This window comes from Saccostrea cucullata, unplaced genomic scaffold (genome assembly GCF_032062105.1).
Source record: "Saccostrea cucullata isolate Sc308-1 unplaced genomic scaffold, CSIRO_AGI_Scuc_v1 ctg207, whole genome shotgun sequence".
NCBI lineage: Eukaryota > Metazoa > Mollusca > Bivalvia > Ostreida > Ostreidae > Saccostrea > Saccostrea cuccullata.
The window spans coordinates 393,577-412,520 of NW_026931392.1; the positions used below are offsets into that span (position 1 = coordinate 393,577).

The 18,944-nt window shown below is 31.2% G+C and overlaps 1 protein-coding gene across 5 annotated transcripts in view; it reads right to left on the reverse strand.

Annotated features, from left to right (window-relative positions):
* Window positions 1–18,944, reverse strand: part of LOC134232495 (uncharacterized) — a 72,530-nt gene that overhangs the window by 41,362 nt on the left and 12,224 nt on the right. The window contains exons 1-2 of one of the 5 annotated variants that reach the window (XM_062714473.1): window positions 18,572–18,729; window positions 1,959–2,234 (exon numbers count right to left, since the gene is read on the reverse strand). The exons of 2 other annotated variants lie outside the window; for them this stretch is intronic. In XM_062714473.1, the coding sequence (XP_062570457.1) occupies window positions 1,959–2,234; window positions 18,572–18,638 (343 nt within the window). In that variant the 5' untranslated portion in view covers window positions 18,639–18,729. Of the gene's footprint in view, window positions 1–1,958; window positions 2,235–7,260; window positions 7,411–18,571; window positions 18,730–18,944 lie in introns of those variants that run through there. 2 more of the 5 variants (XM_062714472.1, XM_062714474.1) reach the window with 2 other exon arrangements.

Sequence of the window (18,944 nt, forward strand, 5' to 3'; positions counted from 1 at the left end):
TACATAACACGAGTGTGCTCGATTTGCTAAACTCTGTATGCATCTCTTAGTTCGGAATGACGATATTTGTGAAGGTGTTTGCTTTCTAACATTTCTACTCTGCATAAAATTATTTTTCTTGATAAATGTTTTAATATTTCTCATTAAAACACATCAAAATTGCCACTTTCCCTAAGGATTAAGAATAAAGTTAAAATTTGTGAAAGTGCAAGGATGTGTCAATCAAACCCGCCAAAAAATTTAAAGTTTTAATAACTTTTAAATGAAATAAGATTTTTAATTAATTTTTGTGTGAAATACTATTAAAATATATAATTCGTGATATTATACAGAAAAAATGAGAAAATATTAACTTCAAATCTGTGTCCAAGTACCTTTAAACGTCTTCATATACCCTTTTTTGGATGTTTCATTACAGAAAAAACAAGCTTTGAAAGTTTATGTGCTTCTCTGGTGATCCCCAGTACGCTAACTCTTTTTCAAAAACCAGAGAAAGGGGTTGAAACACTTCTTTAATTTTAACAAGTTTATCAGAAGTTGACCAGTTTTTGTGGTTTTTTTGTTTTATTTGCATTATCTGGTCTGCCACATGTTCTTCTTCTTATTACAGTATTATGGTTGTACATGTAATTGAAAGTTCAATTTTTTTGATTTTGCAATTCTGTAAGATCATGCAATGTTTCAAAACCTGACATCATTCTATTTGAGAAATTCTAATTGCTGTTTGTTAAATTATCACACTTTTTATTTCTTTTGTTCAGTAGCAGTCTAATTTTGAAGGATATCAGTACTAAGACAGTCTGATTTTACGATTAATATCAGATTGCTCACTAATATCAGACTGCCACTGGTAAATTTTTAGACTGCAAGAACAAAGGAATGACATCACAGCAATGCTTTAAGCAGCAATATACCTTCATTATCTGCATACAACGTTTATATTTCTCAGTTGATTCGATACTCAAGAGCATGCTCTACATATGAACAATTTCTAACACGAAGTAAATTATTGACAAACAAGTTGATGAAACAAGAATATCAGCAGTCTCGTTTAAAGTCATCATTTCGTAAGTTCTTTAGTTGATACAATGGCCTTGTCAGCAAACACAATTTATCATTGAGTCGAATGCTGACTGACGTTTTTCATACTAAAAGTTAGTCCATTATTTATACACTGAATTGGCGACGGATTTTCCCGTTCTTTCCCGATTATGACAAGGAGCACACGGCGGGTGTGACCGGTCCATGGCACCTGATCCCACCTCTGATGTTTTAGAGGCCCGTGTTTGTTCTGCTCCTATTTTGTATTGTTTATGGACTTTGATATTGAATACTGTTCGTTTTCTCCATATCCTTTATTTCTTTGGTTTTTAGTAAAGGAATTACTGTTGCAACTATTACACAAAAAACCGCAAGAAACAAGTTTTGTATTTTTTTTATTTGCAATAGCTGCTAGCTTAATTCCCACACTAAAAAAACAATAAATACCTTTTATATAAATTGAAATATATATAGAAAGTACGTTAAATATTATATCAATGTACAATGGCTTTTGTATGTACTCCATTGTATGTTTCATTGGTAGTGGAGCTACTGTTCAAAAATTCTATTCGGGTTACATCATATCAGGGTTAAAGCACGACCGTGGCTTTCATAAGAAATAATAAAAAAGATATTTTGAGGTTTAAAGATGTAAAGTTTTTTCTTTATTATTAATATTGAAGTGTGTAATAAAATTTTATACCATTGTTTCTTATGGTTATTTTAACAATGAAACACTTTTTATGACTTTCGTTCTTCATATCATACAAATATTTTTTTTAATCGAAAATGTCTATTATGAAAAGGCAATTTTTTTGAATTAATAAAAATTAATCTCATCAGTATGTCCGTTATGCATTTATGAATCACATAGTGCATGTTCAGATCACATCGAAGTCAAGTAAAGATTAACTTACCTTTAATAATGATCCTCTGGCTATCTGTATAGTTCTCATTTGATGCCAAAACACGACAAAAGATATCGATATGACCATATTTTCTCCTGACCACAGTGTTACTCAAGAATAAAACTTTTCCTCTGACAGTCTTCACATGTCGTTTGCCTTCATAAAAAGTCCAACTATGTGTGCAGTTCGGGCAGTTAGATTCACATGTAATGTTCTTTGTGGGTTCTTTTACAAAATCGGAATAAAATATTTTTCCAATGTTTGGTGTTACAGTTACATTAAAAGCTGAAATAAAAATGTTGCAAACTATGTTTATACATGGAAAATGTCTAAAAAAGGTTTTAAACTTCCAAACATGATTAATAAAAAGTATTTTATTAATGTTAAAAAAGAATAAATATATTTGAATATTAAAAAAATTAAGCACTAAGAAGCGATTTATTGGATCTCCTAGCACAAAGACCAGAAGAACTTATATAATTGTATATTATAATAAGTCGTCGTCTACGTAGAAGTCCTAGGCCTGTCAGATTTCCTACGCTGTTTTAAAATGATTCACATTCTGCTGTTCACATATACAAATTTAAAAGATTTTTTGTGTTTGTTTAACTAATTTATATAAAGATAGGGATTTTCAATAAATTGACAATTTAAATCAATCATAGTTTTTTAGTATATGTAAAATTTATGTTACTGTGGGGAAAAAATTCAAAATTAATATACCGGGTATGTTTATTCATTTATTTTTATAAAGTCTTACACTCAAATATAAAAGCATTGTAGGAAGAAATGCAATGAAATAATGGACAAAGATCCTTCTAACATATGGATGAATTTTGATATATATTTCTAATTGGTTGGAAGAAGGATATGGAGATAACCAACAGTATTCAATCTCAAATTCCATAAAATAATACAAAATATTACAATTTTTGCTACAAAATAAAGTTTCTAAGAAATTCTTTCAAAATGTAACTCCTTCATTCGTAAAATATGGAGGAATGAATCCAATCCAGGACTCTAGAGCAATGAATACTCTAAACCACTCCGATTCGTTAACATATTTCAGGATAACGAATGAGAACATTTTTTAAAAAGAATATTTAACCCAATGACAAATATTAGAATGATACTGCATAAGGCGGTAACAGTTATATTCTTAATGTTTTGATGATAACGAATTTCTAAAAACTTACATTTAATCCAATGACAAAACATGGAATGATACAGCATAGCGAGACACTAATTTTATTTTTGTGCTGCTCTTGACCTGTGTAGACATGGGTCTTATAAAAACATTTTCCAGGACCAATAATATATTCTTCACCGCTTTGCTGCTTGTATACATTTTTACTTTTTTCTCTCACTACTACACCTTTTATGACTTTGTCTTTGATAGAAAGTTTCGTTTGAATTTTTGTAGTCTCAAACTAGAAACCGCCGGTGTAAAGACGAATAATGACCCCCATCGAATAATCACCAGGGGTCATTTTGCGACAGTGAAAAATGTCCCCCGGTCATTATTCGACGTAGAAAAATGACTCTTTTGCCAGTAGAAAAAGTGTCATCACCCTAAAAATTTGCAGAACCCACGTGAAGAAAAATGACCCCCGTAGAAAAATGACTCCCTGTGGATAAAAGCTGAAATTTTTAAGGGGCAAAAAAAATTAGATAAAGAAGCATATTGGCCAAAATGCTCACCTGAGCTTATTTGGAATAAACTGATGATATGTTGATCTCATAACATACGAATATAGCTATATTTTAAGGTTTCGTCAAAGGTCAACATGTCTAAAAAATATATTTTTTTTACAATAGCTTCAAAACTATGTGTGGTAAAAAGTCAAAACGTTTACAGTTTATAAATATATCATTGATTAATAGATAGAAAATATCACTTGATATTTTTAAAAAATATTTTTTTTTAGAAAAATTGTATCAGAAAATGTGCATATATAAAGAAAAATGCACCTACTTAATTCTGTCCTTTTTGTGAAAACCAACATTGCAGAAATAATATATTTTTATCATTGAAGGGCAAGTTGGACATGAATGGTCTCTGAAAGGCTGTTATTGAAAGCATGATACATGTATGTATAAAGACAAGACCCCTTTAAAATCTGCCATTTGCAATGTACTTTCACTTTCAAGTCTTAATATTTGAACAAAATAAACAGGGAAAAAAACTTTCCAAAGGCATTCCAAGTCCAACTTGCCCTCCATTGATAAACATATTTTGTTTCTGCAATGATGGTTTTCACTAAGAGCAAGGGATTAATTAGGTGTATTTTTTGGAAAATATATGCATTTTTAAGAATGCATATATATGCATTTTTAAGAAGAGTTTTTCTCAATTAATATTTTTTCCAAGTTTATTTTTTTATCAAGTGATACTTTCTATCTGTTAATAAATGAAAAATTTATAAAATGTAAAAGTTTTAACTTTATACTTCACATAGTTTTAGGGCTATTGTAAAAAATTTTTTGGACATGTTGACCTTTGACGAAACCTTAAGGTCAATGCGATGATTCAGAATCTAAAGGAGTAAAGATTTATCGAGCCTAAAGGGTTAGGTAAACATTCTTTTTCTATGGTGGAAATCATCGTTCTGACAGAAAAAATCAGCAGTATAACATATTATTATATCCTCCGCTTGAAAAGCGGGAGGGTATATAGTGATCGGGACGTCCGTCCGTCCGTCCGTCTGTTAAGCTTTGAGGTATCCATCTGTTATCCGCAACTCCTCTTATATATAAAAAAAATGTGTTTGTGAAACAGCTATGCCTCTGTATGGCAACATAGCGAAGATTAAACTTTTTTAAATGCAATTTAAATATTATGGTACCCAAAGTAGGGTCTTCTCACAAGAAATACAACTGAAAAATAGGAAAGCCCTAGCACCACTTATTCCAAATTAATGGCTAAGGATAAGTGTTTGAAAGGTAGGTCAAACTCAAAGGTCAAAGTTGATGGTTTCTTAAGAAAGGTTCGATGGAACAAGGATTACATTTGTGAAGTATGAGAGTACTAGTATCTACAGCTAAAAAGTTGTAGCCAAAGTAAATTAAAAATTTGGCATTTTTTTTTGTAAAATGGGACAAACTCTAAGGTAAAGGTCAAAAGGTCAAATTTGGTGGTACCCAAAGTAAGGTCTTGTCACAAGGAATATACACATATTGAATATGAAAGGCATAGCTACAATAAATGAAAAGTTATGGTCAAGGTTAAAGTTTTTGCGCAGAAACAGACCGCCAGATAGACAGACAGACATACAGACGGACACGATAAAACTATATACCCCCGAATCTTCGATTACAGGGACATAAAAAAAATGGTCTTCAATTAACTTTTCATATCATAATACAGTATATACGAACGCCGGATAGGCTCATTTTTGAAAAGAAAAAAATATTTAATTCGTTATAACGAGTTAGTTACCTCGTTATAACTAGTTAGTATCTCGTTATAACGAGTTAGCATCTCGTTATAACGACTTTGTTATCTCGTTATAACAACTTAGTTATCTCGTTATAACGACTTAATTATCTCGTTATAACGAATAAGTTATCTCGTTATAACGAGTTAATCATCTCGTTATAACGACTTAATTATCTCGTTACAACGAGTTAGTATCTCGTTATAGCAAATTAGTTATCTCGTTATAACGAATTAGTTATCTCGTTATAACGAGATAACTAACTCGTTATAACGAATTAAATATTTTTTTTTCCTATTCAAAAATGAGCCTATCCGGCTTTCGTAATTATTGAAAGGTATAGAGTTTTATTTATATTTTTGCTTTTCATATAACGAGTTATTTATCTCGTTATAACGACTTAGTTATCTCGTTATAACGAATTAGTTATATCGTTATAACGACTTAGTTATCTCGTTATAACGAATTAGTTATCTCGTTATAACGAGATAACTATACATGTACTCATTATAACGAATTAATTTTTTTTTTCCTATTTAAAAATGAGCCTATCCGGCTTTCGTAATTATTTAAAGGTATAGAGTTTTATTTATATTTTTGCTTTTCATTTATTTTATTTTATTTTTGTTTTGATTTAACGTAATTTTTTTTTTTTGGGGGGGGGGGTTAAAATTTCCTCCTCTTTCATTGTGAAAAAGGATTTGCCAAACTTATACAAGCTAAAAGTTGAAATGAAGGAAAAATTAATTTTTCTATTAAAGAGTATTTGAACCTGATTGTTGCATGGTTTGATTTCTAAAAACAAGTGGAATATTATTCTTTAAGCAAACACTATAAAGAGGAAATTAAAAAGAAATTTTATTACTTGACAATTAAAGAATCTCTTTTCACTTTAAAGGGGGTCATTTTTCAATGGGAGTCAAATTTTTTATAGGACTCACATATAAAATAATGACCCCTATGACACTTTTTCTACAAAAAATGATTTTTTTTCTACGGGTAGGCCCGGTCATTATTCGATGGGGGTCATTATTCGTCTTTACACCGGACTTTAACATGATTTTTGTACTGTTTATCATGCATGTAGTATAATTTTTTTTCTATGTGTTTGTATCTTTTCCTACCTCCTCCCAATGTATGTTTGTACGTTTAAGAGAATAAATTTTTGTCATTGTCATGGTAGGTTTTTCTTTCTATATCAATGACGATTGTCATTTAGATAATCAAAAATAGTCTTAAAGTCAAAATGAGATAAGTACAATTTGACCTTTTGTATACATCTTTTATTGGCTAAAGAAGTTTGCATGACTGTTATAAAAACTATATAAAACAAATAATCATAAATTTTATGCACACTTTATTGTTCTTACAGGGGATTTTATTAGAATCTGTATTTCAAATCCTATATTCACAGCGTCAAGTACTGTGATAAGTAATACATGTAGTTATTAACTTAGTCGTTTAGTCGAAAATCATTTTAAAAATGTCTAGATTTTCACCAACCTTATTAAAATCACTATATTTTTTAGCACTCCAGGGTAACTTTTAATTTTTCGTGAATCAATATGCATATACATGTATTCTACTAAATTTTAAAAATAGTATAATGAAAGATATCAAGTGCAGTTCTCAATCTGTTTAACCATATTTTTTGCAAGTATTAATACCCCAGTAAGAATACGCCTTCCAGATTATGTTTTTTTCTTAATTTTTGCAGACGGTCAGACAGACAAACCTATGTTGAATACCACCCTTTCAGCTTCATTTGAAGAATTGGTGTAACTTGAAATGTGAAAAGAATGATAAGTATCTGGCAAGGTTTTATTTTTGTAATGTTTTTGAAGCATTCAAAGAGTAAGATAATTGTTACGCACCATGTTGAAGAGAAAACCGCACAAAAATCAACGCGAGCACAGGACAGACGTTGACCAGTCTCTCCATCTGTATTTACTTGCAATATCAAACGATGTTTGCATAACAAGGAAGAAAATGTTTGTCTTAAATAAAAAACATGTCACTTGAATTCGTGAGTTAAATGAACATCAATTACTTAAATAACATTATAGCATCCAATGGTAGGTCTAAAGTGATTTAGTTTCTTCTTCCGTTTGTAACACATCTTTTACCTCAGTTTTTAACTGCTTTTTTCTGTCTTGGTTTTTAAGAACTTAAGGATATATAATTATAGATTTTACTATTGAAGTATAAAGACACACGTCTATTTCTTCAACACTTTTCCTTATCCTTATTTATCTACATTTTCTGTAAGACTGACTTATAAGTAAGCGTCATTTTAAAACTTGGTACAGCCTTTCTCTATGAATTAGTGCCATTGTCAGTAGTGTTGGAATTCTTTCCAGTCCACAGTGTAATAAAGTAAATGTGATTAGACTTTTCAACCATACACAGATACGTAGGCTAGTCATGGGCATCGGTCTTACAAATAACCTTTAATACATTTGATTTATTACTACATGTACCTTGTGTAAATCAACAGTTTGGTCTACATCATATTCGCAGCACACTTTACCCTCTCCCTTTAAAACATTTAAAAATAGTCTTCTTGAAAATGTCATTGAAGGTTCATTTTGATTCCTCGACACCAGAATATATGCTCGGATCTGTGATTATGGATATTGCATATCAAAGGCTTTTTAAATCCCCTTGTTTTACTGAGGAAAATGCAGCTAAAACAATCCATCTTTTCCTAAAACTTCAATCTTGTATTCCACCATAATTCAAGTTCAAGACTACACTTGTATATCCTATAAATAAACATCGACTATTGCTTCCAAACGTCTTAATTACACCCTATAACTATAGTCCTGCTGGACACAGGTGATATAAATAAATAATGAGGACCCTAGATCAATAATTGTAAATATTGGGAACCCTGATCCTTCAACTGGCGTCGGGATTTTATAAATATTATGGATTCTGTAGAAGATTACGCCAGACGATAGACCAGATATGAAAAAGAAGACATTGACACTGTATCAGAATGGATTAAATGTATCAGATCTATGTTACAATCTCTATTAAAAGATTGAGGGGCAATATGAAAACCATCTATCCTTCTGAATTCAACAATCCAGAAGTGAAAAAAGAATTAGATAGATACATGATCAATGCGTACTGGTCCCTGCTGACAAAACAGGTAACATTGGCTTTGTTTGTAAGGCTCATGATATAAATTTTAATTTAGAAGAACTTGGATTTAATTCTACAAGTGATAATCCAACTTCTATTCATAGTCCCCTTTCTAAAGAGGAAATTCTTCAAAATAATATGTCAGTTTTGAATATTTTCGAAATCCCAAAGAACCAAAATGATTTTGAATTATCATAAATATATTGGATTCCGAAACTTCACAAGAATCCTTACAAACAAATATAAGTAGCGGGTTCCAGTAAATCTTCAAGCAAGCCTCTTTCTTTAATCTTCACAAAGATATTAACAGTAGGGAGGGAGAAACTTCAAGAGTACTGTGCAACAATACATTCAAGAAGTAGTGTGAATCAGATGTGGATGCTTAGAAATTCCAAGGAACTTTTGGACAATTTGAAATCACACGATTTTACCAAAATCAACAGCTTAAAAAGTTACGACTTTGTCCAGCTTTTTGATATTATTGACAGTTGCTTTTTCAATAAAATTGGAACTTGTAAATTTACTTACCTTGTCATTGGCCATTTGCAAAATTATTTTGTTAAAATACATCCAGATTGTACACACAATACTCTGAAGTTGGCATTAAAAGATGCTTGAGTTTCAAATTGACAATATCTATGTTTTTTTTTTTGGAGACCAGGTCCTGCCAACTATCTATTGGAATTCTTATGGGTACCGATTGCACCTCGTTAAAAGCAGACCTATTTTTATATTCATATGATGCAGAATCTTTTACGTGCAAAGAGGAAATCACTTGCTAGGGCCTTCAAATCGATATTTAAATACATCGACGACGTATTGTCAATTAATAATGGCAACTTCCATTCTTATGTCGATACAATATATCCCGGTGAGTTTGAGATAAAAGATACCACAGAGTCTGATATATCTGTTTCATATTTGGCTATTTTACTTGTAATCTTACAACCAAGGTCTATGATATACGTAAAGACTTTAACTTTAAAAGTGTCAACCCTTACTTATGCAGCAATATACCTTCATCACCTGCATTCAAAATTTTTATACCTCAGTTGATTCCATACGCAAGAGCGTACTCTACGTATGAACAATTTCTAAAACGAGATAAATAATTGACAAAAAGTTGATGAAACAAGAAAATCAGCGGTCTAAAATCATCATTTCGTAAGTTCTATGGTCGATACAATGACCTTGTCAGCAAATATAACTTATCATTGAGTCAAATGCTAACTGATGTTTTTCATACCAATTGTTAGTCCATTATTTATAAATTGAATTGTTGACGAATTTTTCCGTTATTTCCTGATCTTGACAAAGAGCACACAGCGGATATGACCGGTCGACAGGGGATGCTCACCCTTCCATGGCACTTGATCCAACCTTTGATGTTTTGGAGGTCCGTGTTTGCTCTGCTCTTATTTTGTATTGTTTTATGGACTTTTGATCTTGAATACTGTTCGTTATCTCTTTATGTTTCATTGGTTCCTGCTTTAAAGAAGTCTTTATGTTCCATAGAAAACTAATATCTCTGAGGTTTAAAACATTTGGAAATCTAAGAATATGAAAATTACATTGGTTGAAAATGAAAAAAACTCGAAAAGTCTAAGACTATGTTTCGCGAATTTCCTTCAATTGTTTTAAAGGATTTGACATTTAGCCCAACCACAAGTTGAACCTTTGCGAATTCATTTGGGAAATTTTGTTATAGTTTGATGCAGATTGTATTTATTAATAAAGAACTGCAGCTGGATTGTTTAAACGACCGACACAGAATGCATAATGAACAAAATCAGTAAGAAATAGGTCCATTTCATTATTTTGTAACTTTGAAGATTCTGATTAATATGACATTCCCATGTTTAAAACATTGAAATATTTTAAATTTCATGTTAGGATAACCAACTTCCGTTCACGTTAAAGTCTATGTCAAATTAACCGTCCACTCTTTCCGTTAGCCCTTTGTCTTGATAAGATCAATTGAGATTAAAAAGAAACTTGTATTATAAGATAGTGTTTAGAAAAACAGAACTGCAAATGTGATGTTTTTCCTTTTATAGATTTTAAATATATGCAGTTTAATGTACAATTAGTCTCATAAAGTATCTGTTTTTCGCTAAGAAAAGAATTTATTTCGACTTCCGCACACTATATCTTGGTAGCAAAACATGTCCAATATCAGAGAATCATATTCGCAATTAATAGATTATAATTTACGTTGTTAAAATAATTTTTATCTTATTCTAAATATAAGTACACTGGAGATGAGTTAAGATGCTTGAACTCCTCATTGACAAGCTCTATGCAGTCTTTGGACACAGGATCTTGACAATAACTCAGACTTAAAATGGCGGTCAAATGCAGAATCCAAAACAAGGGTGTAGCATCCCTAGTTGCATCATCTATCAGAATTTATAAGTTGAAGGTAGGGCTTGAATTTACATCTAAATGTGCATGTACCTGTTCAAAACTTTAACAAAATTATTCATCCAAAAAATGTAGGCGAAATTCAGAACATGTAGCACGTCTAATAGTGTGCATCAATTCCATAACTAGATGTAAATTCTAAAATAGTCTGTTCCAGATAAGACGCATGAATTACGCTGGATTGGGCCAAATCTAGTAATGTGCATTCTTTAATAACAATTTAAGTTTTCACGCCTCTATGATAGTTTTTAATTCATTCCATTTCACCCCCTGACCTGTAAATTTCAAATTTTATAAACGTTCATGTATAATGAACACTTGTAAGCTAGTTTTTTTTATATACTAGTAATCAAGACTCTTCTTGGGTTAAACTTATATTAGATAAAATAAGTGAATTTGGACTTTTAACTTGCGGCATAAGCAGGAACTTTCCATACTCTTAAACAATAATGATCCAGGCGAGATGATTAGGTCCTTTAAGCCAAAATGTACCATCCATGTGCATTTTAATTTAGTCTAAAGCAAAAAGCCAAATTCCTTCAATTTGATTTCCCGACTCCAAACCCAATTTAAAATCTTTTTATCAAATTGAGGGTTTCTCCTCAAGGACAAATGGTGTCATTTTGGGTAGCTCAGTATCCTATGAATGCCATATCCCATTTTACACACAATCTATGGATTCCACCTGCATAGTTGTTACTTAATTTGTATAGGAATGCCCTTTAATACTGCTGCTGAAAAGAAGGTGATCTAAAACAATATTTGTTCATAATACTGGAATTAATAGTATTGCAAATAGGGATTGATAACCAATAACGCGTTAGTAGTAAGGGGATTACCATTGATATGTACCAAAAATTAGCCAGGTTTACCAGTTCAGACTCTATTTGTTAAGGATTTGTTCATTGTTAAATCCAACATTTCCCAAATATAAATTCCGATGAAGTGTTCATAAGGTTAATGTTCAGCACTGCCCTGGTGATATTAACATTACCCATATAGCTCAAAATCAAGCCTTCTCCATTGACAATTTATTTATCTATTTGTTTTAATTGTTTTAATTTCTTTGAACTACTGCTTGTAGTTTGTATCCGGAGTATTTCTACCAGCCCAAAGACTTTAGCAAGCCCTAGCATTTAGGGCTAGATTGGGCAATTACGCACTCAGCTAATCACTGGAGTACGGAAGACACAATGATTGAATACATCGAGGGGGTTATCGTTCCGTATGTTGAGTCAGTGCGCGAGAACTTACCCGTGTCACAAATAAATCAACCAGCCTTAGCAATCTTTGACGTCTTCGCTGCTCATAGAAGCGAAAAAGTCTTATCAGCATTAAAGAAAGCTAATATTCGTTATGTGTTTGTCCCGGCTGGTTGTACTGACGAACTACAGCCGCTCGATCAAACGGTTAATAAAAAATACAAAGAACTTCTTAAAACCCAGTTTCAAAATTGGTATTCTGAAAAAGTTCGTCAGAAACTGGAGAAACAGAAACCCGGTGAAAACATTGGGTTAGTCGACATTGACATGAGGACATCTACGATCAAGCCGCTTCATGCGAAGTGGATCATGAAAGTTCATGAGGTTATGAGCAAGGACCGGGACTTCCTGATTAACTCGTTCACAAGCGTCGGAATCACTAAAATTTAATTTTTCTTTAAGACTATCTACAGTGTGAAGATTGTAAAAAAAAAACTTGAAGTGAAGTGTGTAAAAATATTGTTAAATAAATCGTCCTTTTGTATCTTGTTTTAATTATATAAGCGATCAATTGCCTGAGGTGACAAACTAGGTCTAACACGGCGTGGTAATTACGCATGCATTATTTGATACACTATTTCCAATACAATGGTTTTAAAAATGTGATAATTATATATCACTATGTTTTCATAACAAATTACAAAAGAAATTAACAGTAACTTTGATCTAGTTTGATAGGGGAAAGCCGAGAAAATTAAGAGGTAAAGTTGTACAATGGTCAATGTCTATTGTGACGCTTATCAATATGATGTGAAGTTTGACGAGTGTAAATTTTGACGAGAAAAGTAAAATCGTCAATTTAGTCAAAATTAGCACATCGTCAAAATTTCCACGTTTACAGTAATACTTAGTTTAATAATACATGTTTTTTTCTGAGCTTTCTCTTAAAACTTTAAATACAATATATACTAGTCTACAGTTATAAGTAAAAAAGTGGATATCGAGTGTAACTGTTTTTCATTAAATTTTACATAAAGATTATAAAAACCTTTAAAATTTCATTATTTTAAAATTATTATTATTTATCAAGCCAAATCAATGTAGGACCTATCCATACTGCCTTAATCTTATCTAAGAAGACTAGACCATTGTGGTTCTCTTATTCCTGAGATTTACTTTAATTAATTAACAAGTTTTGTTTATCTTTAAGAATGGATTTATTAAAACAATAAATATAATAATTTATGATTAATAAAATACAATCAAAGTATACTAATAGATAATGGGTCAGGAAATACAATAATAATCAGTTGATTGGGTTACCCATAGATTGATATTGGGTCAGGGCATACAAAAATTGGCAGATTGGGTTACCCAAGAATTGATATTGGGTCAGAGCATATAATAATCAGCAGATTGGGTTACCCAATATTAGATCAATTTACCAATTATGGGTAGCATTAGATTTTAACCCAATTATAGGGAGTTGGGATTCTTTGAGTTGGTCAGATGTTAATGGGACTGACCAACGTCCCAGACTGAAGAAAACGTCCAAAGCGCTTTCTTTATATACCTTTTCATTCATATGTGCGAATTACTTCACGCGCAAATAACCACACATCACTGTTAAGGCCTACTGTGAGAAATCAACGGAAAATAGACGTGCAAAAAGGGGGATATTTTTAAAACGAAATTTATTTTAATTAAGCTGTTTTATTATCACAGAACTTAAATACTTATGGAAATAGCATAGTATAACTCAGTCTGTACTGTATGAAGTTTGGTCCCATCGATGGACAGTCACGTGTTGAATGCATAGTTCGTGTACTGAATGTAGGTTATTAACAAATTTCAATATCGCAAGGGCATACCCTAGTTGAAATTAAACATTCACGCTATAAATTGTTTTTGCATTCTTTGTAGTTTCTGAAAAGTTCTGCTGCTTTGAATAGAATTCGCGTTTTAATAGTAAAATCTTCAGGTAATTAAGCCAATGTTGAAATATGTTTGACTTTTACTAAATATTTTATGTACTTATAAAATCACGCCCTCGATTTAAAGATAGCAGCAGAACTTTTCAAGTTAAGAAAAATGTCCTTTATCTATATTTAAAAAAAATGGTTAAGATCTCTTCAGTGTATGCCCTTGCGAAAGTACGAAATATGAGGCATTTCGATGTAAAATATACGTAACCTGTGCATAGATACACGACATAATTAATAAAGTACACTTTCTTGATCGTTAATGAATAATCGCACTATACAAAGGATATACATTGGTATTAATCGACTATTTAAAATCTGTAAATAATATTCCGTTAAATAATAAAACGCATTTTTCATTGTTAAAAAATTCCTCAATCTGCCTCTTAAACACACATGAAATACGTTATTTTTACCAAAATCATCGCGATAAGTGCTTTGTTTATAACCACCTACATGGGATTTAACTAGCAAGTTTTTTTAATGCGTTGATAAGGTTCATTGTTGTTTATTATGCTACTACAGTTAAAAGTTGCAAATTATTTCATTTTCAGGTATTCTAAGAAATACATAAAAGTCATATTTTTTGTGAAGTCACAGTAAACTTTTCCAATTAAATTTGAATTAGGCCCCGCCCCCTTTTTCAAGCCTTAACAATGCTGCGCAGCGGTACCGCCAATATTCGCGCGACGTTTATAGGTAAAAGGGTACCAAAGCACCGGTAGTTTACATCATTTCCTGGTTGAACAAGATGAAACAGAGTACTAAATGGGTAGTCTTTACCTGATTGGCTGAATTCAGGTATGTAAACATGTACACAAATGATATCAGGGATTTGTTTGAAAGGGAATTAGTAAATTACTGGGAGAGCATAAGGTTTGTATAGAGTTCTATGGGAAATTAATTGGTACTCTTTTCCCTGTATGGTATAACAACTTTTGCACTAATTTAAGTAAAGGCTTTAGTATTACAAATACGGGAAAAGGGATGATTTGTTGTTTGGGAATTGTTTTGGAAACGATACCAAGTTGGATTTTGGTACCTTGATTGAATAACAATGCCAAACGGCCATTTGTTATTATGATAGGGCTGATCTCTGGAGGAAATTCGGATTTTGTATAATAGAATCAAACGATATTCGTGAAATAAACATAGAAAATGAATTATAATGCATTCATGAATAAAATATGATGATTGTCGATATTCCCATGATATGTACATATAATATTACGATACATATATTAAATATTCAGGGCATAAATCGGGGTGATCCAGTCTGTGGGTTAGTTTGGTCATGGGGGAAATCCGAAACACAGTGAAACACTTTTTTATGACTTTCGATAATGTCTATTGTAAATAGAGAGTTGTTTTTTAATTAATAAAAACTGCAATCTCATCACTATGTCCGTTGTGCATTTATGGATTACATGGCACATGAACAGAGCACATAGAAGTCAAGTAAAGATTTACTTACCTTTAATAATGATCTTCTGGCTGTCTTTATAGTTCGTATTTGATGCCAACACACGACAAAAGAAAAAAACATATTTTCTCGTGATGACAGTGTTATTCAAGAGTAGAAATTTTTCGAAGAAAGACTTCACATGACTTCCGCCTTCAAAAAAAAAAAATCCAACTATGTGTGCAGTTCGGGCAGTTAGATTCACATGTAATGTTCTTTGTGGGCTCTTTTTCAAAATCGGAATAAAATAGTTTTTCTATGTTTGGTGTTACGGTTACATTTATAGCTGAAATAAAAATGTTGCAAACTATGTTTATACAACTGGAAAATATCCAAAGAAAAATGTCTTAAACTTCCAAACATGATTATGATGAATAAAAATAAAAAAGTATTTTCAAAATATGTTTTAAAAAATAATTAATATATTTAGATATTAAAAATTATGCACTAAGAAGCGATTTATTGGATCTCCTGGCAAAAAGACCAGAAGAGCTTATACAAGTAAGTCGTCGTCTGCCTTCTCGGCCTGTCTGTTTTCTTACATTGTTTTGAAAGTGGTCATAGAGAAATGTTCTTAAAGCAAATCCAGATTAATTTGCCAACAAAAATGACGGAGGTGTGAATTTAATTTGATCGCATAACACTATGTTTCGATAACCAACAATAATTGCAAACTATCATCCGAAGAAGTAGACCATCAAGTACAAGCAATTAAACAGATTTAAAGAGAATAGTGAGGTATTAAATATGGAGAGAAATAAAGTGAAAATATACTAATAATATAATCAGATCTTCCATTATGGTTTTAGTAGTGTATTTTTCCACAGCTATTATTATTACCATTAGCTCTTATTAATATTCAATACAAAATAAAATATTGTTGTTTATAGTTAATATAACTAGAGGAACGTGAGGTTATTCGAGTTCAAAATCGGTAAAAAAAAATTTAATTCGAACGTACATAGCATTTACCATGTACATTTCAATCTTGTATTTTTGTTTCTGTTTTTTTTTTAAGTTTTGAACCTATATCAAAACAGAACTTCAAATCAGCTTCTTTACAGATTTTCATATGCAATTATTTAATTGTGCAGTATCTTATAAAGAATTGTATGATTAATTTTATTGTTTTATATAAAACTGATCTTGATTATAAAGGTTTTTCGACAAGGTCTTATTTTCGAAATGTATCCGCAGCATTCCAAAACAAAGATAACTGATACTCACCCGATGTTATTTGAGATCTCGGATTTATTTTTTTAATATTTGATTTGAGCATTTATCATACTTATATCTCAAAGTCGTATTGGTATATTTTAGCTTCGCTGCACCATATATAACTTTAAGATTGAGTCGCAAATAAATTGAACTAAGATATGTAAATTTTTATTTATTTGGACGAATGCCAAGAATATTCTGTGAAAATCCTTTAAAAAGCTATCCTTCTACATACGTACATGTACACTAAGATATGCACTTCTATAATCAATATTCACTGTAATTTACGGTATAAAAATGTTTGCTAGAATATAAAGTTTCTTTAGAATTCTTTCAAAATATTACTCCTTCATTCATAAGATATTGAGGGATCAATTCTGATCCAGGACTCTAGAGCAATGAACGCTATAAATCACTGCAACTCGTTATTATTTTTCAGGATAACAAATGAGAAAAGTTTTTAAAAGTTTATTTAACCCAATGACAAATATTGGAATGATGCTGGATAAGGAGGTACTTATCATATTCCTAATGTTTTAATGATAACGAATAAGAAAATTTCTAAAAACATACATTTAATCCAATGACAAAAAAAATGAAATGATGCAGCATAACGAGGCACTAATTTTATTTTTGTGCTGCTCTTGACCTGTATAGGCATGGATCTTATGAAAAAAAATTTGCCAGGACCAATAATCTATTCTTCACTGCTTCGCTGCTTGTATATTTTTTACTTTTTCTCTCCCACTACTGCTCTTTTTATTATTTTTATTTGATAGAAAGTATCGTTTGAGCTTTTGTCTCAGACTGGAAACCGATATGGTAGTTCACTAGATCACTCTTTTTCTATCAATGACGATTGTCATTTAGCTAATCAAAAACTCAGTAGTATTGAAGATGCTATGCTATGAGTAAAGTACAAGTAATAGTTATGAACTTGGACGTGACATCCTCTCATAGTGCGTGAAATTTCATAAAGACATAATTATGTAGAGACTTTAAAATGTACAAACATTATAATAAACTTTAACTATACGCTCTTCGTCCGAGACATGTATACATGTAGCTGTAAGTCTGCCTTTAGTACCGATACGTCAACCTTCAGAAATAAAACATATACTTGTTGTTTATAACATGTTTTTCTTCATTTTTTCTCATATTTTCTAAGTTATCTATAAATGAATTAAGAAAATCATTTTAAGAATGTTTAGATTTTCACCAACCTTATTCAAAGTCACTATAATTTTGTACACTCCAGGGCAACTTTTAATTTTTTTATGTGAATGTATGTGCATATACATGTATTCTACTAAATTCTAAAGTTAGTATGATGAAAGCAATTAAGTGCAGTTCTCTCACTCAGTTTAACCATATGTTTTTGCAAGTATCAATACCCAGTAAGAATACGCCTTCCAGATTATGATTTTTTTTAATTTCTGCAGACGGTCAGACAGACAAACCTATGTTGATTACCCCCCCCCCCTACACACACACACACTTTTCAGCTTCTTTTGAAGAATTGTTGTAACTTGAAATGTAAAAATGAATGATTAGTATCTGGCATAACAAAGGATTTGCCTTATTTCAAATGTATCATAGACCTCTCGTATTTTAGTACACAATGTAGTAAATAATTTTTCTATGAATCGGAATTAGAAATTATCGATCTCGATAAAAAAAATGTTGGCATGATTTTATTTTTGTAATGTTTCTGAGGCATTCAAAGAGTAAGATAATTGTTACTCACCATATTGAAGAGAAAACGGCACAAAAATCAACGCGAGCACAAGACAAATGTTGACCAGTCTCTCCATTTGTATTTACTTGCTTTACCATACGATGTTTGCATAACAAGGAAGAAAATGTTTGTCTTAAATAAAAACATGTCACTTAAATTCGTGAGTTAAATGAAGATCAATTACTTAAAAAATATTATAGCATCCAATGGTAGATCTAAAGTGATTTAATTTCTTCTTCCGTTTTTAACACATCTTTTACCTCAGTTTTCAACTGCTTTTTCTGTCTTGGTTTTTAAGAATTTCAGGATATATAATTATAGATTTTACTATTGACGTATAAAGACACGCGTCTATTTCTTCCACGCTTTTCCTTATCCTTAT